The following is a 25983-nucleotide window of genomic DNA, read 5'->3' as shown; positions in this document are numbered from 1 at the left end:
TACAACTTGCAGAGGAGGGTTTACTTCCTCTTTAAGTGACTTTGAACATGGCATGGTTGTTGGTGCCAGACGGGCTGGTCTGAGTATTTGAAAAACTGCTGCTCTACTGGGACTTTCACGCACAACCATCTCTAGGGTTTACAGAGAATGGTCCGGAAAAAATGAAAATATCCAGTGAGCTGTATTTGTGTGGATGAAAATGCCTTGTTGATGTCAGAGTTTAGAGGAGAATGGGCAGACTGGTTTGAGATGATAGAAAGGCAACAGTAACTCAAATAACCACTCATTACAACCAATGTATGCAGAATACCATCTACACTATTGTATTCTGATAATGGGAGGTTTCCCTGCCATCAGAATGTAATGATCACTGCTGTCGGTTATAGCCAGTGGTAGTGATCGTAGGAAAAAACACAACAGGCTGGTTGTACTGAAGTCAATCTTTAGATCAACTTCAGTACAACCAGCCTGACCATAGATGGATCAAAATCGCCCGCCTCCTGCTGAACTGGCTGAATTTCGATCTTTCTATGGCTGACTTAACAGATCACTGCAAAAAAACCTGTTAAAGTACTACTATTAAATCTCACTTTACATATCTGCTCATTTTAGGGATCGCAGGATCTCCCAAGTGTGTTCATCAGATAAAATCTCGTATAGTGGAGTCTGGAGGTTCTGTTACCATTCAATGTTCATACTCAGACCCTGGGGAACCAGATGAAGATGTACAAATCATTTGGAGAGAGACAGATGTAGAATATTGCTCATCTTCTGAGGACATAATCCTTTCACCTTCTGGAAATGTTACAGAGAAATATAAAGGAAGACTCTACAGAGAGAAGGATCCGAATAGGAATCGGACTGAATATATCAAAATTAGAGGACTGGAACCAACGGATGGGCCTAGATTTTGCTGCATGCTATACAGTATTAGATATAACAACAGAATTAAGGATAGTAGACATGGAACTCTTCTGAAATTTCCAGGTAAATATATCTATCTATCCTACTTCCCCTCTACATCAGTGTCTTCTCACAGTTGCTCCCTCCAGCATCCTCCTTTTTCTTTCTTCCTCTGGCATTTGTCCTCCAGCATCAACTGCCATCTTCTGTCTCTCCATCTCTGCCCCACACCCTCATCAACAGACCGACCGATAGGTTCCCTGGCCTCACCTCAGAATTACAGTCAGATTCAGTTCCCTTTGGGAGCAGCCGGCAGCAGAAGCTGGAGGAGGTGAGTGGAGCTGAGCACTAGGAGGAAGTCACATCCTCCTCCGCACTTAATGCTGGGGCATCTGCATTATGTCACTGGTTGCTAGAAGCCAGGCGGTTGTAGCAACCAATTTTTTGACAACGGCAGAACTTGGAGCCCTGGGCAGCTGGGCCCCTCAGGATGCCTAACCCCCCTACAGGTCTATCAGCTGTCCCCCCCAATGACAGCCCTGAATGTAAGTAAGTACACAGTCATCTGGGGCATCTGACCCAGCACATTCAGGATAGTGTGCAGGGCTGTAGATAATCTTTTCTCCTAGTGGGAGTTTAGCCTTGGGCACCCAGATACGTAAGTAAGCAGTGCACGTGCCACACTGTGACAAATTGTGGGTGTGCCAAAATTGCGCTAACAGTGGGAATGGCTAAAAATGTGAACCTACTCACTGTGTACATGGTAATATATGCCACAGTTGCTGTGCCTCTGGAAGCTGGAAATCTCTGGAATAGACACTGCTACTCCCTTGATCTTCCCTTGCTCCCGAGTACTGCACTGACTGACTGGCTTTCTGTATTCTAAACACAGGAGTTTGGCCACTCATCATGGGAACCATTTAGAAAATACTTTGCTTTCTCTGACTGGATGAAGTGGGGAGGCGAGAGGTCAATGCAGCATTGGTGTCAGTGGCCACAGTAATAACCACCAGCACTGGAGTCAGTGGGCACAAGAATAACCCCCAACACTGGTGTTAGTGGAAGCTTTAGAAAACACCCAACATTGGTGTCAGTGGATGAAATAATAACCCCCTGCATTGGTGTCAGCAGATGCAATATTAACCCCTAGCACTTGAGTTAGTGGGCGCAATATTAAATTCCAGCATTGGTGGCAGTGGACGCAATAATTACCTTCAGCACTGGTGTCAATAGACGTAATAATAACCACCAACATTGGTGTCAATGGACGCAATAGTAACCCCCTAATTGTTGTCAGTAGACCCAATAATAACACCCTACATTGGTACCAGTGGACGCATTGCTAGCCCCCCGCATTGGTGTGAGTGGACGCACTATTAACCCCAAGGTTCGGTGTCAGTGGAGGCACTATTAACCCCCACGATCGGTGTCAGTGGACACACTATTAACCCCAGCACTAGTGTCAGTGGACACACTATTAACCCCCGGCACTACTGTCACTGGATGCATTAGTAACCCCCAGCATTGATGTCAGTGGACGCACTATTAACCCGCAATATTGGTGTCAGCGGACGCACTATTAACCCCCAGCACTAGTGTCAATGGATGCAATAATAACCCCCAGTATTGATGTCAGTGGACACAATGATAACCCCCAACATTGGTGCAAGTTAAAGCATTAATAACCCTCAAAACTGGTGTCAGTGAATGCAGTAATAACCCCCATCTTTGGTATAAATGGACACCACAATAATCCCCAGCATTGATGCCAATGGACGCAACAATAACCCCCAAAATTGCTGTCAGTAAATATAATAATAACCACCACCACTAGTGTCAGTACTACTGTATATTGCCAGCAGCAGCACAGCAGTGGTAAGTAAGTCTGAGCCTGACCGAGGACACTCTCTGAGACAGCCTCAGTGAGGCAAGACCAAAAGGGAAAGAAGGGACACACCTGAAGAAGAGAGCAGCTGTTTATCTATGCAGCGGGCCGATGGCCACACAGCACAGCATTCTGCACTCCCAGGCAAAGCTCCTCACCCCAAGGCAGAAAGCGGCATTTCAAGCCAATGGGAATAGAGCAGTAGGTAGGACAGATGCCAGCCACCCAAGCTGTGCTCAGTGTGCTGCCTTGTGGTAATAGAGCTCTGTGCCAGATACTGTCAGCCTCAGCCCGAGCCCAACAGCCCGGCCTGGCGGTGCAAAACAGCATGAGTGTGGAATGCTTAGTAACCCCTGCAACTGCATTATTGCACACAACTACACTCCACCACTGACTGCTCTGCTGTGCTGCTTGTGACTGGTGCCATGTGCAGCTGGCAGAAGAGCAGGAACACCTGAGAGTGCGAGACTAATTTCTGTGCCCCTCTAAATGTTGCACCCGGGGTCACCGCCCCGGCTGCCCCTCCCCACGCTACGGAATTACAGCAGCCAGCCTATACCATTAACCATAAGTATATACTGTAGATGCGCACTAGTATGAAAATAATATAAGAAGTATTAATATAAGATTAATAATAGTACATCCGATATGCGTTTGTCTTGATGCTGAAAACCTAGAAAAAGACAAAAACAGCGATGATAGGGAGATCCCCAAATTGTTATCCAGCCAGTCTGGAATGCAGCTTGTCGCCAGAAGAAACAGCAGAACGATAATGGAACTCATAGTCAGCCTATCTACCCTGCTTCTTAGTCCCTAGTAGCTTCTAATCTGCAATTCAGTCGACCTCTATTTACCTATGGACCATCAGATGCCTAACTTGGCTCTATGCTATGCTAGTTTCAGAGCTCTTAGCTAAAACTAGCTCTAGAATCCCAGGCCAGAAGGAACAGGGTATATAGATATATGGATTATTAGGCATGCATTTATATGTTTAATAGTTTACTCTTGCTGCCCATAGCTGTTGGGTTTATTTATATATACAGTGCTATATACACTATATTACAAAAGTATTGGGACTCCTGCCTTTACACGCATATGAACTTTTATGGCATCCCAGTCTTAGTCCGTAGGGTTTAATATTGAGTTGGCCCACCCTTTGCAGCTATTACAGCTTCAACTCTTCTGGCAAGGCTGTCCACAAAGTTTAGGAGTGTGTCTATGGGAATGTTTGACCATTCTTCCAGAAGAGCATTTGTGAAGTCAGGCACTGATGTGGACGAGAGAGTCTGGCTCGCAGTCTCCGTTCTAATTCATCCCAAAGGTGTTCTATTGGGTTGAGGTGTGCAGGCCAGTGTAGTTCCTTCACCCCAGTTTTGCTTATCCATGTCTTCATAGACCTTACTTTGTGCACTTGTCCAGATCATTTGGTGGAGGGGGGATTATGGTTTGGGGTTGTTTTTCAGGGGTTGGGCTTAGCCCGTTAGTTCCAGTGAAGGGAACTCTTACGGCGTCAGCCTACCAAGATAGTTTGCTCAATTTCATGCTTCCAACATGGATGGAACAGTTTAGGGATGGCCCCTTCCTGTTCCAACATGACTGTGTACCAGTACACAAAGCAAGGTCCATAAAGGCATGGATGAGCGAGTTTGGGGTCTTTTTGGACCTTGTTTTGTGCACTGGTGCGCAGTCATGTTGGAATAGGAAAGACCAAACCCAAACTGTTCCCACAAAGTTGGGAGCATGAACTTGTGCAAAATGTCTTGGTATGCTGATGCATTAAGGGTTCCCTTCACTGGAACTAAGGGGCCAAGTCCAACCCCTGGAAAACAACCCCACACCATAATGCCCCTCCACCAAATTATTTGGACCAGTACACAAAGCAAGGTACATAAAGACATGGACGAATGAGTTTAGGGTGGAGGAACTTGAATAGCCAGCACAGAGTCCTGACCTCAACCCGACAGAACACCTTTGCAGCAAGGTCTATACAGACATGGATGAGTGAGTTTAGGGTGGAGGAAGTTGACTGGCCTGCACAGAGTCCTGACCTCAACCCGATAGAACACCTTTGGGATGAATTACTGCACAGACTGTAAACCAGGCCTTCTCTCTAACATCAGTGCCTGACCTCACAAATGCACTTCTGGAAGAACGGTCAAACATTCCCATAGACACACTCCTAAACCTTGTGGACAGCCTTCCCAGAATAGTTGAAGCTTTTATAGCTGCAAAGGGTGGGCCAACTCAATATTGAACGCTATGGACTAAGACTGGGATGCCATTAAAGTTCATGTGCGTGTAAAGGCAGGTGTCCCAATACTTTTGGTATTATAGTGTACATATCTGCCTCTAACCTTTTTTCTTTGTTTAGATACAGAATATGTTACTCAGCTGGATGAACTGATGGCTGTTTCAGGTGAAGAGGTCGTCATCCCATGTTATTACTCCAAGAACACCTTAGATCTTACAAACGTCACCTGGAACTTTGCAGACAGAGAATTGAATTTCTGTACCCATATGCCTATATATGAATGGAGTAACGCAGATAAATATAATCGGTATTCTTTGGTCAATTCCACTCACGATGTCTCGCTGCGCATTCATGTTATTCATGTAAATGATCAGCGAAGTTATTGCTGTGTCATCTCTACCTCTACCGCAAGAAAAACACTCGAAAGCAAACAATTTACAAGGCTAATGGTTGCAGGTACAAATACAGAACACTATTCTTTTCTTCCTAATCTTTGATTTTGGCTTAAGTGGTTAAGCCCTGGAAGATTTTACCCCTTTCCTGACCAGGGCCTATTTTGCGATTCGGCACTGCTTGACTTTAACGGACAATTGCGCGGTCGTGCGACGCTGTACCTAAACAAATTTGACGTCCTTTTTTCCCACAAACAGAGCTTTCTTTTGGTGGTATTTGATCACCTGTGCGATTTTTTTGATCATGCGCTATAAACAAAAAAAGAGTGTCAATTTTGCAAAAATAACAATATTTTTCACATTTTTATATGAAATTCCCCAAAAAAATGTAAAAATCTAAATTTTTTAACATTTTAGGCCAATTTGTTTTATGCTACATATGTTTGGTAAAAAAAAAAATCGCAAAAAGCGTATTTTGATTGGTTTGCGCAAAAGTTATTGTGTTTACTAACGAAGGGAAAGATTGTTGTCATTTTTATTGTTTTTTTTAACTAGTAACGGCGGCGATCTGCGATTTTTTTGCGGGACTGCGACATTGCAGCGGACATATCGGACCCTTGACTGACATTTTTGACACTTTTGGGGTTACCAGTGACATTCTACAGTAATCAGTGCTATACATATGCACTGTTTATGTAAAAATGACACTGGCAGTGAAGGGGTTAACTTTTTTTGAGAGGGAGGGGTTAAGTGTTAAGGGGCGTGCTTCTTACTGTTATTGGATGTGGCTACTAGTGTAAGAACAGAGATCAACAGTCCTACATAGCAGAACCATGTGATCTCCATTCTTACACAGGGAAGAATGACAGGCGGCTTTGTTTCCATCAGCCGCTTGCCTTTCTCCCGCTGTAACGGACAATCGCGAGTGCCCGGCGGACATCGGGTCCGCCGGGCACACGCGCGGGGGGGGGGGGGGTCCGTGAGCGAGCGAGCCTCCAGCGGCGCGCGCTCGCTCCCTAGAGCCTCACAGGCTAGCGATGTAGCACTACGTCGCTTTGCCTGTGAGGGGCTGATTGCCGACGCAAATAGTCATTAGGCAGTCGGCAAGTGGTTAAGGTGTGTGTCCAGCTCAAACTTTTTTCTTATCTAGCGCTAATTCCTGAAGATGCTGCTGATGTATAATTCCCCCGGTTCCTAGTGATGATTTGGCCTCATGCATACTGGATGTTGTAAAAAAGGCAGTGGCATTGCGGTGTTAAAAACGCAAGTTTTTCAATGTTTTTGCATTAGCGTTTTTCCACGTTTTTTAGTGTCAGCGGTTTTTAGCAAGAAAACACCTCTTTAAAAGGCTATGGGATCAAAAATGCTCAAAAACACAGGTTGGCTGCGTTTTACTACATTTTACTGCGTTTACCAGAGTTAGAGTGTTTTTTCCAGCTTAAAAGCTCCTATCAAAACCCATTAGTTCTGGGGTTTTATTTTTCCAGCCAGAAAAGGCCCCAGCCAAAAAACGCTGCTAAAAGCTTATGTGTGCATGGACATATAGGATAATATGCTGAGGTGTTTGCTGGCTGTAGAAAAAAACGCTAGAAACCAAAAACAGCAACTGTAAAAACATGTAGTGTGCATGAGGCCTTCAGATAATGCTGCACTCTCTGATACACCAAGGCTGGAGGAAATGCTATTTACACACACACTTATATGTATTTATACACATACACACATATAGGTGTGATAGGAGCGAAGTCCTATGCCTGCTCATTATTTTATTAGTGCAGGAATAGGGTTCTGCTACTTTCACACCTATATATGTGTATGTGTATAAATACATACGTGTGTGTGTGTGTGTATATACCCCTACACAGAAGTTCTGATGTTATGCCTGCTTCCAAAGACGCCCAAAAAATGCCCAAAAAAACGCCTGCTACAAAAACGCCCAGGTGTGTTGTTGCAGGTGGTTTTTTTTTGGGCATTTTTTGGGCGTCTTTGGAGGCAGGCATAACATCTGAACTTCTGTATAGGGGTATATATACACACACACTTATATGTATTTATACACATACACACATATAGGTGTGATAGGAGCGAAGTCCTATGCCTGCGCATTATTTCATTAGCGCAGGAATAGGGTTCTACTACTTTCACACCTATATATGTGTATGTATATATATATACATACGTGTGTGTGTATATATATATATATACCCCTACACAGAAGTTCAGATGTCATGCCTGCCTCCAAACACGTCCACAAAAAAGCCCAATAAACGCCTGCTACAAAAACGCCCAGGTGTGAAAGTAGCGAAGCCACAATCCTGCTCTATTGCAATTCTAATAGAAACAATCTTTTTTCTATTGCTTTCTATGGCGGTCACCCTGACATGGAAGGGTTTGGTCACCCTGCCATAGCAGTCAGAGTCAGTTAACTCTACACTACACTACAGTCACCCTGACACTTAACACTTTCCCTACAGAAACTAGATTATTAAATCTAACTATAGTGGAAAATAGTACCCTAACTACACTAGATATCCCTTTCCTCACACTAATAATTGCTAAATGACACTTTGAAGCAGGAGTAACAGAACTGCTTCAAATCTCTTCCACAGCCCCTGTATTACAATGTTAGAGATTTGGCGGGGCTATCTTATATACTGGGGGGCGTATTCACTACTGATTGGCCTCTGGACCCCCTAGTCACTCCAATCACATTCCTAGCATCCTCCTGCCCCCTCAATTGGCTTTTACTGATGGTTCTGGTCCAATCACGGGCTTTTAAAGCCCAGTTCCTGTCCCTTTGCATTTTGGTCGATGGGGACAACTCTGAGCACTGTAGCAGTAATCCCAGGCAAAGCTGGTGCAGATGTCCTCTCCCACAGCTCATTGGGTCCTTCTACTCCAATGACTGTTGTCATGCCGAGCGCTCCGGGTCCTGCAGCGTCCCTGGAGCACTCGAGGCATGCTGCGGGTAGCAGCGCTCCGGTCACCTTCCCCGACCGTGAGCACCGCTCCCCCGCACTCCTCACTCAGTCGGTCCGCGCGGCGGGACGTTCCCGCCCGCGGACTCCACTCACCTCCCGTTCGGTTTCCTCCCGGCGCGCGCGGCCCCGCTCTCTAGGGCGTGCGCGCGCCGCTGGTCTGAAATTTAAAGGGCCAGTGCACCACTAATTGGTGCCTGGTCCAATCACTCCAAATGCTATAAAAAACCACTTCCCCTTCCTGTCCTTGCTGGATCTTGTTGCCTTTGGTACCTTGAGAAAGCTTTTGGTGTATCGTTCCCTGCCTGTGTATCTGACCTTCTGCTATTGCCCCTGACTACGAACCTTGCCGCCTGCCTTGACCTTTTGCTCCGTCTGACCTTGCCTTTGCCTTGTCCTTCTGTACCGCGTCTGAATCAGCTGTCTTTGAGGTTGAGCCGTTACCGGTGGATACGACCTGGTTGCTACCGCCGCAGCAAGTCCATCCCGCCTTGCGGCGGGCTCTGGTGAAAACCGGTAGTAACTTAGAACCGGTCCCCTGGTACGGTCCACGCCAATCCCTCACTGACACAGAGGATCCACCTCCAGTGCCGTCACCTGCCGCCAGTCCGGACCCTGACAGTAGATCCAGCCATGGATCCCGCTGATGTGCCGCTGCCTAGTCTCGCTGACCTCACTACCGTGGTTGCCCAGCAGTCCCAGCAGATTGCCCAACAAGGACAACAACTGGCACAGTTGACCGCCATGCTGCAACAGCTTCTTCCCGCTCCGCAGCAGCCGCCTGCTTCTGCTTCTGCTTCCGCTCCACCTCCGCAGCCGGTGGCCGCCACCTCCGCTAGAATCCGTTTGTCTCTCCCGGACAAGTTTGATGGGGATTCTAAGATGTGCCGGGGATTCTTGTCCCAATGTTCCCTGCACCTGGAGATGTTGGCCGACCAGTTTCCTACGGAACGATCTAAGGTGGCCTTCATGGTCAGCTTATTGTCTGGGAAGGCCTTGGCCTGGGCCACGCCACTCTGGGACCGCAATGATCCTGCCACTGCCTCCGTCCAGTCTTTCGTCTCTGAAGTCCGCAGTGTCTTCGAGGAACCTGCCCGTGCCTCGTCAGCAGAAACGGCCTTGCTAAACCTCGTCCAAGGAGAGGCTACAGTAGGCGAATATGCTATACAATTTCGCACACTGTCCTCCGAATTGACTTGGAACAACGACGCCCTCTGCGCAACTTTTAAAAAAGGTCTATCCAGTCATATCAAGGATGCTCTAGCCGCACGAGAGATACCTGACTCCCTGACGGAACTCATCCACTTGGCTACTCGCATAGATATGCGCTTCCTTGAAAGACGCCAAGAACTTCGCCAAGAAAAGAATCTGGTTCGCAACAGGCATTATCCACGCCTGGCACCTCTCTTCCAGCAACCTTTGCAACCGGTTGCTACGCCTCCCGCCGAGGAGGCCATGCAAGTGGATCGGGCTCGCCTGACCAAGCAAGAAAGGTCTCGTCGGAGGAATGAGAATTTATGTTTATATTGTGGGAGTTCCGAACATTTCTTAAAGGACTGTCCAGTTCGTCCACAGCGTCAGGGAAACGCTCGCACCTAGTGAATGTAGGAGAGGCGTCGCTGGGTGTAGAGTCTTCCTCTCCACGCTTGTTGGTTCCAGTACGGATTTCTTCTGCCGCTAAAGTCTCCTTCCCTGCACAGGCCTTCTTGGACTCTGGTTCTGCAGGAAACTTCATTAGAGCCTCCTTCATAAACCGCTTTAAAATTCCTGTGATTCGTCTCATCAAGCCTTTCTTCATTTCCACAGTTAACGGTGAGAATCTAAACTGTACCGTGCGTTATCGCACAGAACCTGTGCTCATGACCATAGGAGTCCTCCACCAAGAGACCATTGAATTTTTTGTTCTACCGAACTGCACCTCTGACGTCCTTCTTGGTCTGCCCTGGCTCCAGTGCCACTCTCCTACCCTCGACTGGACCTCTGGGGACATTAAATCATGGGGGGCTACCTGCCACACTCATTGCCTCAAGTCGGTACCGACTAGACAAGTCTCCGTTTCCTCACCCCTGCTCGGCCTTCCTAAGGCTTATCTGGACTTCTCTGACGTCTTTTGCAAGAAGCAGGCGGAGGTCTTACCACCACATAGACCCTATGATTGTCCCATTGATTTGCTTCCTGGTACCACGCCACCACGTGGCAGGATTTACCCTCTTTCCATCCCTGAAACCAAGGCCATGTCAGAATACGTTCAGGAGAACCTTAAGAAAGGTTTTATCAGGAAATCCTCTTCTCCTGCCGGAGCAGGATTTTTCTTTGTTGCCAAAAAGGATGGGTCACTACGCCCATGTATTGACTACCGCGGTCTTAACAAGATCACGGTAAAAAATCGCTACCCTTTGCCACTCATGACCGTCTGCGCGGAGCAAAGGTCTTCACCAAGCTTGACCTCAGGGGCGCTTATAATCTCATCAGAATCCGTGATGGAGATGAGTGGAAAACCGCTTTTAATACCAGAGATGGCCACTTTGAGTATCTCGTCATGCCGTTCGGCCTGTGCAAAGCTCCTGCAGTCTTTCAAGACTTTGTCAACGAGATCTTCCGGGACATGTTGTATACTTGTGTAGTGGTCTATCTCGACGACATTCTAATCTTCTCCTCCACCCTGGAGGAACACCGTCGCCATGTTCGTCAAGTGCTTCAGCGCCTTCGTGTCAACCATCTGTACGCCAAAATGGAAAAATGTCTTTTTGAACGTAGCTGTCTGCCGTTTCTGGGATACCTAGTTTCTGGACAGGGTCTTCAAATGGACCCTGACAAACTCTCTGCAGTCTTGGATTGGCCACGCCCCTCAGGCCTTCGCTCTATTCAGCGCTTCCTTGGATTCGCCAATTATTACCGTCAGTTTGTTCCCCATTTCTCCACTATCGTGTCGCCTATTGTGGCCCTAACCAAGAAAGAAGCGAATCCGAAATCCTGGCCTCCCCAAGCTGAAGAAGCCTTTACTCGTCTTAAAGCCGCCTTCGCCTCCGCTCCAGTCTTGAATAGGCCTGATCCGTTGAAACCATTCTTCCTGGAGGTAGATGCCTCCTCTGTTGGAGCCGGAGCGCTTCTTCTTCAAAAATCTGCTAAAGGGAGAAACGTCACCTGCGGTTTCTTCTCAAAAACTTTTTCTCCTCCTGAAAAGAACTATGCCATCGGAGATCGTGAACTACTAGCCATTAAGTTGGCACTGGAAGAATGGAGACACCTTCTGGAAGGATCCCCTCATCCGATCACCATCTATACTGACCACAAAAATCTCTCGTACCTTCAGTCTGCCCAGCGCCTTAATCCACGCCAGGCCAGGTGGTCATTGTTCTTTGCCCGATTCACCTTCCAAATCCATTTTTGTCCTGCTGATAAGAACATTAGGGCGGATGCCCTATCACGCTCCACCGATGCCTCCGAGGATGAGACCGTTCCTCAACACATCATTCCTCCTGAGTGTCTAATTTCAACTGCTCCTGCTTCACTGGTACCAGTTCCTCCAGGGAAAACATTTGTTCCTCCACAACTTCGCCTGCGGACTCTCAAATGGGGTCACTCCTCTCACCTGGCGGGTCATGCTGGAATTAAAAAGACGACTCAACTAATTACCAGACACTATTGGTGGCCTTCCTTTGAGAAAGATGTAACGGAGTTCGTTCGGGCCTGTACTGTCTGCGCACGTGATAAAACTCCCCGCCAGAAGCCTGCAGGTCTTCTTCTCCCTCTGCCAGTGCCTGAACAGCCTTGGTCCCACATAGCAATGGACTTCGTCACGGATCTTCCTGTATCCCATGGCAACATAGTCATATGGGTGGTTGTCGACAGGTTCTCTAAAATGGCACATTTTATCCCGCTTCCTGGTCTCCCTTCTGCGCCACAGCTGGCGAAGCAATTCTTTTTACACATTTTTCGTCTCCATGGTCTTCCTACACACATCGTCTCCGATAGAGAAGTTCAGTTTATCTCAAAGTTTTGGAGAGCTCTCTGCACCCAATTGAAGATCAAATTAAACTTCTCCTCTGCCTACCACCCTCAGTCCAATGGACAAGTGGAGAGGGTTAACCAGATCCTTGGTGACTACCTGCGACATTTCGTCTCCTCCCGTCAGGATGATTGGGTCGACTTGTTGCCCTGGGCCGAATTTTCTTACAACTTTAGAGACTCTGAGTCATCCACCAAATCTCCGTTTTTTGTGGTGTACGGCCGTCACTCGCTTCCCCCCCTCCCCATCCCCACTTCTTCTGGAGTTCCTGCTGTTGATGACTTGACCCTGGACTTCTCCTCCATCTGGAAAGAGACTCAAAAGTCGCTCACCCTGGCCTCTTCTCGCATGAAGAGACATGCAGATAGGAAAAGAAGAACTCCTCCTGTCTTTTCTCCTGGGGACAGAGTGTGGCTCTCTGCCAAATACATCCGGTTTCGGGTCCCCAGCTACAAACTTGGTCCACGTTATCTTGGGCCTTTTAAAATCAAAAGCCAAATTAATGCTGTCTCTTACAAACTCCATCTTCCTCCTTCACTCCGTATTCACAACTCCTTTCATGTATCCCTCCTCAAACCCCTCATTCTTAACCGATTCTCCCCCAAGGTCATCGTTCCTGCTCCTGTCTCTGGGTCCTCTGACGTCTTCTTGGTGAAAGACATCCTCGCCTCCAAAGTTGTCAGAGGTAAAAAAAATTTTCTTGTTGACTGGGAGAATTGTGGTCCCGAAGAGAGGTCGTGGGAACCTGAGTCCAATATCCTTGACAAAGAGCTCATCCACAGGTTCCTGGGCTCCAAGAAGAAGGGGAGACCAAAGGGGGGGGTACTGTCATGCCGAGCGCTCCGGGTCCTGCAGCGTCCCCGGAGCACTCGAGGCATGCTGCGGGTAGCAGCGCTCCGGTCACCTTCCCCGACCGTGAGCACCGCTCCCCCGCACTCCTCACTCAGTCGGTCCGCGCGGCGGGACGTTCCCGCCCGCGGACTCCACTCACCTCCCGTTCGGTTTCCTCCCGGCGCGCGCGGCCCCGCCCTCTAGGGCGCGCGCGCGCCGCTGGTCTGAAATTTAAAGGGCCAGTGCACCACTAATTGGTGCCTGGTCCAATCACTCCAAATGCTATAAAAAACCACTTCCCCTTCCTGTCCTTGCTGGATCTTGTTGCCTTTGGTACCTTGAGAAAGCTTTTGGTGTATCGTTCCCTGCCTGTGTATCTGACCTTCTGCTATTGCCCCTGACTACGAACCTTGCCGCCTGCCTTGACCTTTTGCTCCGTCTGACCTTGCCTTTGCCTTGTCCTTCTGTACCGCGTCTGAATCAGCTGTCTTTGAGGTTGAGCCGTTACCGGTGGATACGACCTGGTTGCTACCGCCGCAGCAAGTCCATCCCGCCTTGCGGCGGGCTCTGGTGAAAACCGGTAGTAACTTAGAACCGGTCCCCTGGTACGGTCCACGCCAATCCCTCACTGACACAGAGGATCCACCTCCAGTGCCGTCACCTGCCGCCAGTCCGGACCCTGACAGTAGATCCAGCCATGGATCCCGCTGATGTGCCGCTGCCTAGTCTCGCTGACCTCACTACCGTGGTTGCCCAGCAGTCCCAGCAGATTGCCCAACAAGGACAACAACTGGCACAGTTGACCGCCATGCTGCAACAGCTTCTTCCCGCTCCGCAGCAGCCGCCTGCTTCTGCTTCTGCTTCCGCTCCACCTCCGCAGACGGTGGCCGCCACCTCCGCTAGAATCCGTTTGTCTCTCCCGGACAAGTTTGATGGGGATTCTAAGATGTGCCGGGGATTCTTGTCCCAATGTTCCCTGCACCTGGAGATGTTGGCCGACCAGTTTCCTACGGAACGATCTAAGGTGGCCTTCATGGTCAGCTTATTGTCTGGGAAGGCCTTGGCCTGGGCCACGCCACTCTGGGACCGCAATGATCCTGCCACTGCCTCCGTCCAGTCTTTCGTCTCTGAAGTCCGCAGTGTCTTCGAGGAACCTGCCCGTGCCTCGTCAGCAGAAACGGCCTTGCTAAACCTCGTCCAAGGAGAGGCTACAGTAGGCGAATATGCTATACAATTTCGCACACTGTCCTCCGAATTGACTTGGAACAACGACGCCCTCTGCGCAACTTTTAAAAAAGGTCTATCCAGTCATATCAAGGATGCTCTAGCCGCACGAGAGATACCTGACTCCCTGACGGAACTCATCCACTTGGCTACTCGCATAGATATGCGCTTCCTTGAAAGACGCCAAGAACTTCGCCAAGAAAAGAATCTGGTTCGCAACAGGCATTATCCACGCCTGGCACCTCTCTTCCAGCAACCTTTGCAACCGGTTGCTACGCCTCCCGCCGAGGAGGCCATGCAAGTGGATCGGGCTCGCCTGACCAAGCAAGAAAGGTCTCGTCGGAGGAATGAGAATTTATGTTTATATTGTGGGAGTTCCGAACATTTCTTAAAGGACTGTCCAGTTCGTCCACAGCGTCAGGGAAACGCTCGCACCTAGTGAATGTAGGAGAGGCGTCGCTGGGTGTAGAGTCTTCCTCTCCACGCTTGTTGGTTCCAGTACGGATTTCTTCTGCCGCTAAAGTCTCCTTCCCTGCACAGGCCTTCTTGGACTCTGGTTCTGCAGGAAACTTCATTAGAGCCTCCTTCATAAACCGCTTTAAAATTCCTGTGATTCGTCTCATCAAGCCTTTCTTCATTTCCACAGTTAACGGTGAGAATCTAAACTGTACCGTGCGTTATCGCACAGAACCTGTGCTCATGACCATAGGAGTCCTCCACCAAGAGACCATTGAATTTTTTGTTCTACCGAACTGCACCTCTGACGTCCTTCTTGGTCTGCCCTGGCTCCAGTGCCACTCTCCTACCCTCGACTGGACCTCTGGGGACATTAAATCATGGGGGCCTACCTGCCACACTCATTGCCTCAAGTCGGTACCGACTAGACAAGTCTCCGTTTCCTCACCCCTGCTCGGCCTTCCTAAGGCTTATCTGGACTTCTCTGACGTCTTTTGCAAGAAGCAGGCGGAGGTCTTACCACCACATAGACCCTATGATTGTCCCATTGATTTGCTTCCTGGTACCACGCCACCACGTGGCAGGATTTACCCTCTTTCCATCCCTGAAACCAAGGCCATGTCAGAATACGTTCAGGAGAACCTTAAGAAAGGTTTTATCAGGAAATCCTCTTCTCCTGCCGGAGCAGGATTTTTCTTTGTTGCCAAAAAGGATGGGTCACTACGCCCATGTATTGACTACCGCGGTCTTAACAAGATCACGGTAAAAAATCGCTACCCTTTGCCACTCATCTCGGAACTCTTTGACCGTCTGCGCGGAGCAAAGGTCTTCACCAAGCTTGACCTCAGGGGCGCTTATAATCTCATCAGAATCCGTGATGGAGATGAGTGGAAAACCGCTTTTAATACCAGAGATGGCCACTTTGAGTATCTCGTCATGCCGTTCGGCCTGTGCAAAGCTCCTGCAGTCTTTCAAGACTTTGTCAACGAGATCTTCCGGGACATGTTGTATACTTGTGTAGTGGTCTATCTCGACGACATTCTAATCTTCTCCTCCACCCTGGAGGAACACCGTCGCCATGTTCGTCAAGTGCTTCAGCGCCTTCGTGTCAACCATCTGTACGCCAAAATGGAAAAATGTCTTTTTGAACGTAGCTGTCTGCCGTTTCTGGGATACCTAGTTTCTGGACAGGGTCTTCAAATGGACCCTGACAAACTCTCTGCAGTCTTGGATTGGCCACGCCCCTCAGGCCTTCGCTCTATTCAGCGCTTCCTTGGATTCGCCAATTATTACCGTCAGTTTGTTCCCCATTTCTCCACTATCGTGTCGCCTATTGTGGCCCTAACCAAGAAAGAAGCGAATCCGAAATCCTGGCCTCCCCAAGCTGAAGAAGCCTTTACTCGTCTTAAAGCCGCCTTCGCCTCCGCTCCAGTCTTGAATAGGCCTGATCCGTTGAAACCATTCTTCCTGGAGGTAGATGCCTCCTCTGTTGGAGCCGGAGCGCTTCTTCTTCAAAAATCTGCTAAAGGGAGAAACGTCACCTGCGGTTTCTTCTCAAAAACTTTTTCTCCTCCTGAAAAGAACTATGCCATCGGAGATCGTGAACTACTAGCCATTAAGTTGGCACTGGAAGAATGGAGACACCTTCTGGAAGGATCCCCTCATCCGATCACCATCTATACTGACCACAAAAATCTCTCGTACCTTCAGTCTGCCCAGCGCCTTAATCCACGCCAGGCCAGGTGGTCATTGTTCTTTGCCCGATTCACCTTCCAAATCCATTTTTGTCCTGCTGATAAGAACATTAGGGCGGATGCCCTATCACGCTCCACCGATGCCTCCGAGGATGAGACCGTTCCTCAACACATCATTCCTCCTGAGTGTCTAATTTCAACTGCTCCTGCTTCACTGGTACCAGTTCCTCCAGGGAAAACATTTGTTCCTCCACAACTTCGCCTGCGGACTCTCAAATGGGGTCACTCCTCTCACCTGGCGGGTCATGCTGGAATTAAAAAGACGACTCAACTAATTACCAGACACTATTGGTGGCCTTCCTTTGAGAAAGATGTAACGGAGTTCGTTCGGGCCTGTACTGTCTGCGCACGTGATAAAACTCCCCGCCAGAAGCCTGCAGGTCTTCTTCTCCCTCTGCCAGTGCCTGAACAGCCTTGGTCCCACATAGCAATGGACTTCGTCACGGATCTTCCTGTATCCCATGGCAACATAGTCATATGGGTGGTTGTCGACAGGTTCTCTAAAATGGCACATTTTATCCCGCTTCCTGGTCTCCCTTCTGCGCCACAGCTGGCGAAGCAATTCTTTTTACACATTTTTCGTCTCCATGGTCTTCCTACACACATCGTCTCCGATAGAGAAGTTCAGTTTATCTCAAAGTTTTGGAGAGCTCTCTGCACCCAATTGAAGATCAAATTAAACTTCTCCTCTGCCTACCACCCTCAGTCCAATGGACAAGTGGAGAGGGTTAACCAGATCCTTGGTGACTACCTGCGACATTTCGTCTCCTCCCGTCAGGATGATTGGGTCGACTTGTTGCCCTGGGCCGAATTTTCTTACAACTTTAGAGACTCTGAGTCATCCACCAAATCTCCGTTTTTTGTGGTGTACGGCCGTCACTCGCTTCCCCCCCTCCCCATCCCCACTTCTTCTGGAGTTCCTGCTGTTGATGACTTGACCCTGGACTTCTCCTCCATCTGGAAAGAGACTCAAAAGTCGCTCACCCTGGCCTCTTCTCGCATGAAGAGACATGCAGATAGGAAAAGAAGAACTCCTCCTGTCTTTTCTCCTGGGGACAGAGTGTGGCTCTCTGCCAAATACATCCGGTTTCGGGTCCCCAGCTACAAACTGGGTCCACGTTATCTTGGGCCTTTTAAAATCAAAAGCCAAATTAATGCTGTCTCTTACAAACTCCATCTTCCTCCTTCACTCCGTATTCACAACTCCTTTCATGTATCCCTCCTCAAACCCCTCATTCTTAACCGATTCTCCCCCAAGGTCATCGTTCCTGCTCCTGTCTCTGGGTCCTCTGACGTCTTCTTGGTGAAAGACATCCTCGCCTCCAAAGTTGTCAGAGGTAAAAAAAATTTTCTTGTTGACTGGGAGAATTGTGGTCCCGAAGAGAGGTCGTGGGAACCTGAGTCCAATATCCTTGACAAAGAGCTCATCCACAGGTTCCTGGGCTCCAAGAAGAGGGGGAGACCAAAGGGGGGGGTACTGTCATGCCGAGCGCTCCGGGTCCTGCAGCGTCCCCGGAGCACTCGAGGCATGCTGCGGGTAGCAGCGCTCCGGTCACCTTCCCCGACCGTGAGCACCGCTCCCCCGCACTCCTCACTCAGTCGGTCCGCGCGGCGGGACGTTCCCGCCCGCGGACTCCACTCACCTCCCGTTCGGTTTCCTCCCGGCGCGCGCGGCCCCGCCCTCTAGGGCGCGCGCGCGCCGCTGGTCTGAAATTTAAAGGGCCAGTGCACCACTAATTGGTGCCTGGTCCAATCACTCCAAATGCTATAAAAAACCACTTCCCCTTCCTGTCCTTGCTGGATCTTGTTGCCTTTGGTACCTTGAGAAAGCTTTTGGTGTATCGTTCCCTGCCTGTGTATCTGACCTTCTGCTATTGCCCCTGACTACGAACCTTGCCGCCTGCCTTGACCTTTTGCTCCGTCTGACCTTGCCTTTGCCTTGTCCTTCTGTACCGCATCTGAATCAGCTGTCTTTGAGGTTGAGCCGTTACCGGTGGATACGACCTGGTTGCTACCGCCGCAGCAAGTCCATCCCGCCTTGCGGCGGGCTCTGGTGAAAACCGGTAGTAACTTAGAACCGGTCCCCTGGTACGGTCCACGCCAATCCCTCACTGACACAGAGGATCCACCTCCAGTGCCGTCACCTGCCGCCAGTCCGGACCCTGACAACTGTGTCTCAGTCAACAGCAGCTTCTGGACGGGTGCAGCAATGCAGTCCCACTTTGGTATCCTTGGGAAGCACTGGCACTCAGCACCATAACCTGCTTGAGCAGCACACCAGCCTGAGCAGCACACCAGCAGCTTCACCCAGGCTCTCCATGTGAGGACCAAGACCTGAGCCGTGAAATTTCCAGTCCTTTTCCCCCTTCCCCAACAGCACTCCCTCCCTTGGACTTGTAGTCCCACAATGTTCTGTACTTGATCAGGCTATCTACCTGGGAACTACACCTCCCAGCAGTCTTTGCAGCTCCCAGCAGTTATTCCTCTTCTGAGGAATGGCTTAACATTTTTCATGGTACTGCTGCAGCTAATCACTGCCCTTCTGTTGCTGTCCTAGGCATTGAGCAGGGCTTCAGGGGGATCTGGCTTTCAATGTCCTCTCTCCTTTTCCTTTCTCCTTGCTCTGCCACTCTGTACACTCACAGCGGGTAAGAGGGAAGGCACTGCAGTAGGGATGGTTGTGTGGGTGGCTGTCTGAAAGTCCAGGCCATGCCGCTGCCGTAACAGCAGCGCTGCGTCTAAGCTACACTTTTTAAGCTAAACCCCTGTCAGGTTTTTATGACTTTCCACGGCTCAGTTAAAGAGATTTCCCTTCACTTCCTGCCGTGCTAAGAACATTTTGCCAGAGAGGAAGTGAGGGGAATTCTCCAATAACAACATAGAATTATAAATACTTTCCTTTATAAAGTAGAGGAAGGCTGGAATCTCTGTCACAGGACATGAATGGAGGGTAAAAAGCTAATCCTTTCCCACTCTATCAGAACCCCACAAAAACATTTGGTTGGACATAAATTTGAAAGAAATATGGAGTCTTCCTTTCCTGAGCTCCTTCTGAAAGGACTGTTTTCCCATGGCCTTTAGTGCTTTCTAAGTCCACGGGGTTGATGTAGTAAAGGCAAATAAACTGCTCAAATTGCAGAGGTAGTTGCGCTTTGCAAGGGAATTACCCAAAGAGCCTAATGAATGAGATGAAGCTCTGCTGACTTTCAACATCCAATCATGTGCCAGCAAAATGCTGTTTTTTTTTTTTTTTTTCCTTGCATATGATTGGGTATTTTTTTCAGGGTGAAACATCACCACATTCACTAAGTTCTGGACCAAATTACAACTTCTCTTGCAAAGTACATCAAGATATGAGTGCACTATGGCCACAAAGCACCTAACAATTAGATCTTGTTAAGTAAAACTATGAATGGATTTTATTGTTTCACATACAGTATATGGATTGGCTTATTTCTTCAAAATTTTCTCTAGATTACCAACCATCTTGGAATCAGCTGACTAATGAGATTTCAGTACAAGAAGGACATTCAGTGAACCTTCCCTGCTCCTACACCCTTCCTAGTGGTCGGTATACAGAGAGAGATGTTGTGCGGGTCAATGTATACTGGAGAGTGGGAAACGTAACTGGACCGTACGCCTTCCACCCCTACCAGGAAATGGTTCATTCTACATATAGACATCGGACATTCATAACAGGGATGACTAATCTAATGATAATGGATGTAACAAATGTAGACGATACTTCATTTCACTGCTTTGTGGTGGTTAAACTGTGTGCAATTGACAACCAATATGAAGATAATATTCAGTATGGAGGAGGAACCAGACTAATCATAAAAGGTAAAGTTAAGAGGCTCCTAATCCCATATTTATCATTTTAATATACGTCTGATGCCAGGAATTAAAGCTGAACCCTGGGATCCTGACCACTTTACAATACTAGCTACTTTTCCCCATGTACAACAAATTCTGATAATTTTTAAAATAAAATAAGTGATTTTTCCCTATTGTTAGGTCAGCGCCTTTATGCAAATTGCACTGCCAGGGATTGATCTCTGCAGATACCATATATCTCTTCTTACCTACTTACAGGGACTACATTTCCCATGATGCAATGGGAAATGCACTAATAGTGGACCAATCAATGACTGTGGGCAGGTTGTGACCAAGTGCTACAGAGATTGCATCTGTCCACAGAAGGGAGCAGTGAACTCACCCATCACCATTCTCTTCTGTGAACTACTACAAGTTCCCCATAGTGAGAAAACAGAGGTGGCCAAATGCATAAATAGGAACAGCAAATGAAGATACACTATATTGTCAAAAGTATTGGGGCTCCTGCCTTTACACGCACATGAACTGTAATGACATCCCAGTCTTAGTCCGTAGGGTTCAATAATAAGTTGGCCCACCCTTTGCAGCTATAACAGCTTCAACTCTTCTGGGAAGGCTGTCCACAAGGTTTAGGAGTGTGTCTATGGGAATGTTTGACCATTCTTCCAGAAGCGCATTTGTGAGGTTAGGCACTAATGTTGGACGAGAAGGTCTGGCCCCCAGTCTCAGCTCTAATTTATTCCAAAGATGTTCTAATGGGTTGAAGTCAGGACTCTGTGCAGGCCAGTCAAGTTCCTCCACCCACAACTCGCTCATCCATGTCTTTATGGACCTTGCTTTGTCCACTGGTCCAAATCATTTGGTGGAGGGGGGATTTTGGTGTAGGGTTGTTTTTAAGAGGTTGGGCTTAGCCCCTTAGTTCCAGTGAAGGGAACTCCTAAAGCATCAGCATACCAAGACATTTTGGTTAATTTCATGCTCCCAACTTTGTGGGAACAGTTTGGGGACGGCCCCTTCCTGTTCCAACATGACTGAGCACCAGTGCACAAAGCAAGGTCCATAAAGACATGAAGACATGTGGAAACTCCTAAACCTTGTGTACAGCCTTCCCAGAAGAGTTGAAGCTGTTATAGCTGCAAAGGGTGGGCCAACTCAATATTGAACCCTACGGACTAAGACTGGGATGCCATTAAAGTTCATGTGCTTGTAAAGGTAGGCATCCCAATATCTTTGACAATACAGTGTATATTGAAGGGGAAAAGAACATGGAGGAACAAACTTTAAAAGCAAAAGGCCAGCATTTTTGCAGCAGGTAAGGAGGTAAGGTGATCGCCGCAGGCCTCCCGCGATCTTCACAGAAACTGACAGAAGACCCGCCTGCTTATGTAAACACAGGCAGAGAAAGATCTGGAGTTTCAGCTAAGCTGAAACCCCGATTTCTCTGTGCCTGTCACAGAGCCCTTCCCCCCACAGTAAGTAAGCGCAGTTAGGCATACATTAACCCCTTGATCACCCCCAGTGTTAACCCCTTCCCTGCCAGTGTCATTTATACAGTAACAGTGCATAGTATTTAACACTGATTACTGTATTAATGTCACTGGTCTCCAAAAAGTGTCAAAAATGTCAGTTAGGGGTCCGATCTGTCCGCCGCAATGTTGCAGTCCTGCTAAAAATAGCTGATTGCCGCCATTACTAATAAAAACAAAGAAAATTAAAAATAAAAAGTCCAAAAATCTATCCCGTAGTTTGTAAATGCTATAACTTTTGCCTAAACCAATTAAAATACACATTTTGCGATTTTATTTATCAAAAATATGTAGAAGAATACAAATTGGCCTAAACTGATAAAAAAAATGTGATTTTTAAAATATTTTTATTGGGAATGTTTTATAGCAGAAAGTGAAAAATATTGTGGTTTTTTTTTTTTTCTTTTTAAATTCTCGCTATTTTTTTGTTTATAGCGCAAAATCTAAAAACCGCAGAGGTGATCAAATACCACCAAAAGAAAAAGCTATTTGTGGGAAAAAATGGACATCAATTGTATTTGTGGAACAGCATCATACAATTGCGCAATTTTGCATTAAAGTAACACAGTGCCGTATCACAAAAAATGGCCTGGTCATTAAGGGGGTAAAACCATCCGGAGCTGAAGTGGTTAAAGTAGAGAAGTAGAGTCTTTCTTAATATATATATATATATATATATATATATATATATATCACCCTTTGCAGCTATAACAGCTTCAACTCTTCTGGGAAGGCTGTCTACAAGGTTTAAGAATGTGTTGGCATTCAGCTGGTGCCAAGACAGCGCTAACAGACATTTTTCTACAAAGTCCCAAAATTGTACCTAGTTGAGCCAGAGGGTTATCCCACTCATTCCTTTCTCCCATCCCCTAAATACAATAAAATAAAACAAACCAAGATGTCGGAATTGTCATTGTCTCAGTTCTCACACCTGGGGTCACAGCTCAAATGTGCTGGGAGTGTTACCGGTAACAATGGCAGACCCACATCAGGCTCAATGCCTGGAAAACCTGCTACATTTAAAAAGCATGTTTATTTATTTAAGAAAAATATGTTGCATTTTGTCATAATAGAAGGGGTGTATTTACAGTAGTGATCGACCAATATCGTTTTTTTTATTGCCGATACCGATATTTTGGTCATCAGATATCGGTATCGGCTGATATTGGCCGATATTTTCAGACATTTAAAAAAAATATATTATTTTTTTTTTTTTCACAGGTAGTCTGGTGAAGATATCTGGGGGGTTTAAAAGACCCCAAACCCCTCCTCTGCACTTAAAAGCATTTAAAACGCCAGGTTTGGCTGTTTTCAATGCTCGCATTTTTTTTTACATGGAGACTCGATCAGAGCCGAATGCGGCTTTGATTGGGTCTTCTCTTCGGAGGCCATGCAGGTAGGATGCCCGGGTCTCCCAGTGGAACGGGAGAACCGGGCGAGCCACGGAAGATGGCGGGAGCGGGACAAAGTCCCCTCCCGCTCCTTGTAATGACAGCCGAGCGGCTTCTCAACTGCATCGGTTGTCATTCGAAGACAGCTGACCGTCGCCTCTAGCTGCAGGCATCACTCCGGTACAGCACTTTTTCAAAATATCGCCAATATCGGTAACCTCGGGGGCCGATTCCGATATATCGGGGAAAGTGCATATCGGCCCCCGATATATCAGCATTGCCGATAATCGGTCGATCCCTAATTTGCAGTATACAGCAGTGCATTTACCATACATATACTTTAGGTCATATTTAAAAATATGAACAAAGAAGTTTAACCTGCAGTGATTCTTTGGCGAATGTCACATTTACTTCTTGTTACAGTAAATATACTGTCTTGAATTGTATTATGAAATCAGTATAGCACCCTCCTAGTTAGGTTGCTATAGATTCCAGTAAATTTTGTTTTGGCTCCCCTGCAGCCATGGGAGCAGGTTGATTGCTTTTAACTCTTCTGGGTTTCACAGGCTGCAAGTTTGATTGCTCCTCCTTGTGTTTTAGAACTCTCTGAGCAGCTCTGGAACATAGAGGTGGAGTAGGCAGCCTGAAAATTTTTTTATGCTGTCTCAGCAAATCCCTGCTCAGGAGTGACCAGCAGGGGGCTGAGAGATGCATAAATATTATTGGGCATAGAACAGCAAGGTCCTTTGCTTGGTGGAGAGATACCCAGCCTGCAGGGACTGTCTGCCAAGGTCTCAGCTCAAAAATGGGTCTGCGCTACATTAGCATTTACAGTATTTAGAAAAAGGCAATATACAGGTACACATACAAGTCATGTCATTGAACAATAAAATGCCTCAAACAGTAGGCCAGTCAAGTGAAAAGAGAATGTTGACAAAACCATCAGTAATACTGGTATAGGGAAATAGCAGGTTTTCAACATCATAGAAGAAAAGTAAACTATTAAATACCGTTATACCTGTATAGATTTTCCATTATTTCTTTGTTTGGGGCAAGGTATCTAGCTTGAAGGGGTTGGAAGGAGATAAACTCTGAGTTCGGAACTAATTTGTGCAGAAATAGAACATCCAAGTGTATCCAACAGGTATAATCTAAGTGTCAGGACCCAGACTTGAGACCTCTACTGCATCTGACAATGACTCTGCTTGCTGAGCCACTTGGACAAATCCTTGACTGATTCTGCCGTGAATCTTAACTGCCTTGAACCTTGAACCCTTTGCTCCTCCCATGAACTTCCTGATTTAAGCCCTGTCTCTGCACTTCCTGATTGCTAGAATATTGTGCCTTCACCAGCCAATATCTCTCTTGTCTCTCATGCTGCCGTCTGTATCTTCGCTATCATCCGTTATCGACATTTGGCTTGTTCCTCGCCTACGCTTCTGCTTAATCCCAACCTGCAACTACTCGTTACCACCCTTTGGCTACTCCTTGACTACGCTTCAGCTTGATCCCTATCTGCTACTGGACCCTGGCTTGCTCACCTCCTGGTGGGGCGATCCTGAGGACCATGACCTGGTGCTAACACGCAGCAAAATCAATCTCCACCATCAGGAGCTCTGGCAAACACCAGTTAGTACTTAGATTCCACACCTCAGGTGAGCCTGCGTCATCTGCCAAGGTGACCTACTTGTGTTTCTATCCTTCTGGTTCCCGTATGAGCTTCCTCTGCTATAGCTACTGGCCTCCGAGCCTGACTCCAGACCGTGACACTAATGGCTCGTTTCCACTGAGCTTTCTGGTACGGTTCGGTTTGGTACGGTACGCTATTTATGCCGTTTCCATTATGAATGGTACCCTAATTCCGAACTGTACCGTACCACTTTTTTGGTACCCTTTCGTTGGGGTACCAAGCACATTAGTACCGTACCAACTGGGTGGAGCTACACTCTGCAGAACTTTAATTGGTTGACAGAGAATTCTCTATCACAGCTTTCCTGCTACACCACGCCTATCATGAAAGGGTACTATTGGCAGTGGAAGCGCAATGTGTACCGTACCGAACCGTACCGTACTGAACCGAACCGTACCGTACCACTCAGTGGAAACGAGGCATAAGAGATTAGTGTAGCCAGAGGGAAGGCTGGATCTCCTAGAAAGGCTGCTTGTGGTGGAGCCTTGGTAGTTAGAGAGAATTTGGTGTTATAAACTTTCCAGAGATGCACTCGGGAATTTAGAGCTTGTAAATTGGAGAGTGAAACTCCCTTAGACCACAGTAGGCTTGGAAGGAAAAAAGGACGGATTGAATCTGATTCAAATTTCAACCAGGGTACCTTGGAATTGTTTAAATGCCATTGTGCCAATTGTGTGAACCTGGAGGCAAGATAATAATGCCATACGTTCGGGGCACCCAAACCTTCACTGGTGGTGGAGGAATAGAGCACTTTTTTTTTTAAAATCTAGGGGGAGAATTGGCCCATAAGACGTTATTTAAGTCTCGTTGAAAGGTGAGAAGGTAATGGGAATGGCTCTGAAAAGATATAATAGTT

The 25983-nt window shown here is 47.6% G+C and overlaps 1 protein-coding gene across 4 annotated transcripts in view; it reads left to right on the top strand.

The window, feature by feature from the left end:
- Positions 1–25983, top strand: part of LOC309551918 (uncharacterized protein) — an 800893-nt gene that overhangs the window by 188990 nt on the left and 585920 nt on the right. For 3 of the 4 annotated variants that reach the window (XM_082252637.1, XM_082252634.1, XM_082252635.1), the window contains exons 2-4: positions 613–987; positions 5160–5495; positions 20158–20526. In XM_082252637.1, the coding sequence (XP_082108763.1) occupies positions 613–987; positions 5160–5495; positions 20158–20526 (1080 nt within the window). The remainder of the gene's footprint in view (positions 1–612; positions 988–5159; positions 5496–20157; positions 20527–25983) is intronic. The other variant, XM_082252636.1, reaches the window with a different exon arrangement.

Source organism: Pelophylax lessonae (genome assembly GCF_965119305.1).
Source record: "Pelophylax lessonae genome assembly, chromosome: 4".
NCBI lineage: Eukaryota > Metazoa > Chordata > Amphibia > Anura > Ranidae > Pelophylax > Pelophylax lessonae.
The sequence above is the reverse complement of the archived record's forward strand: the minus strand, read 5'-3'. Positions and strand labels throughout refer to the sequence as shown.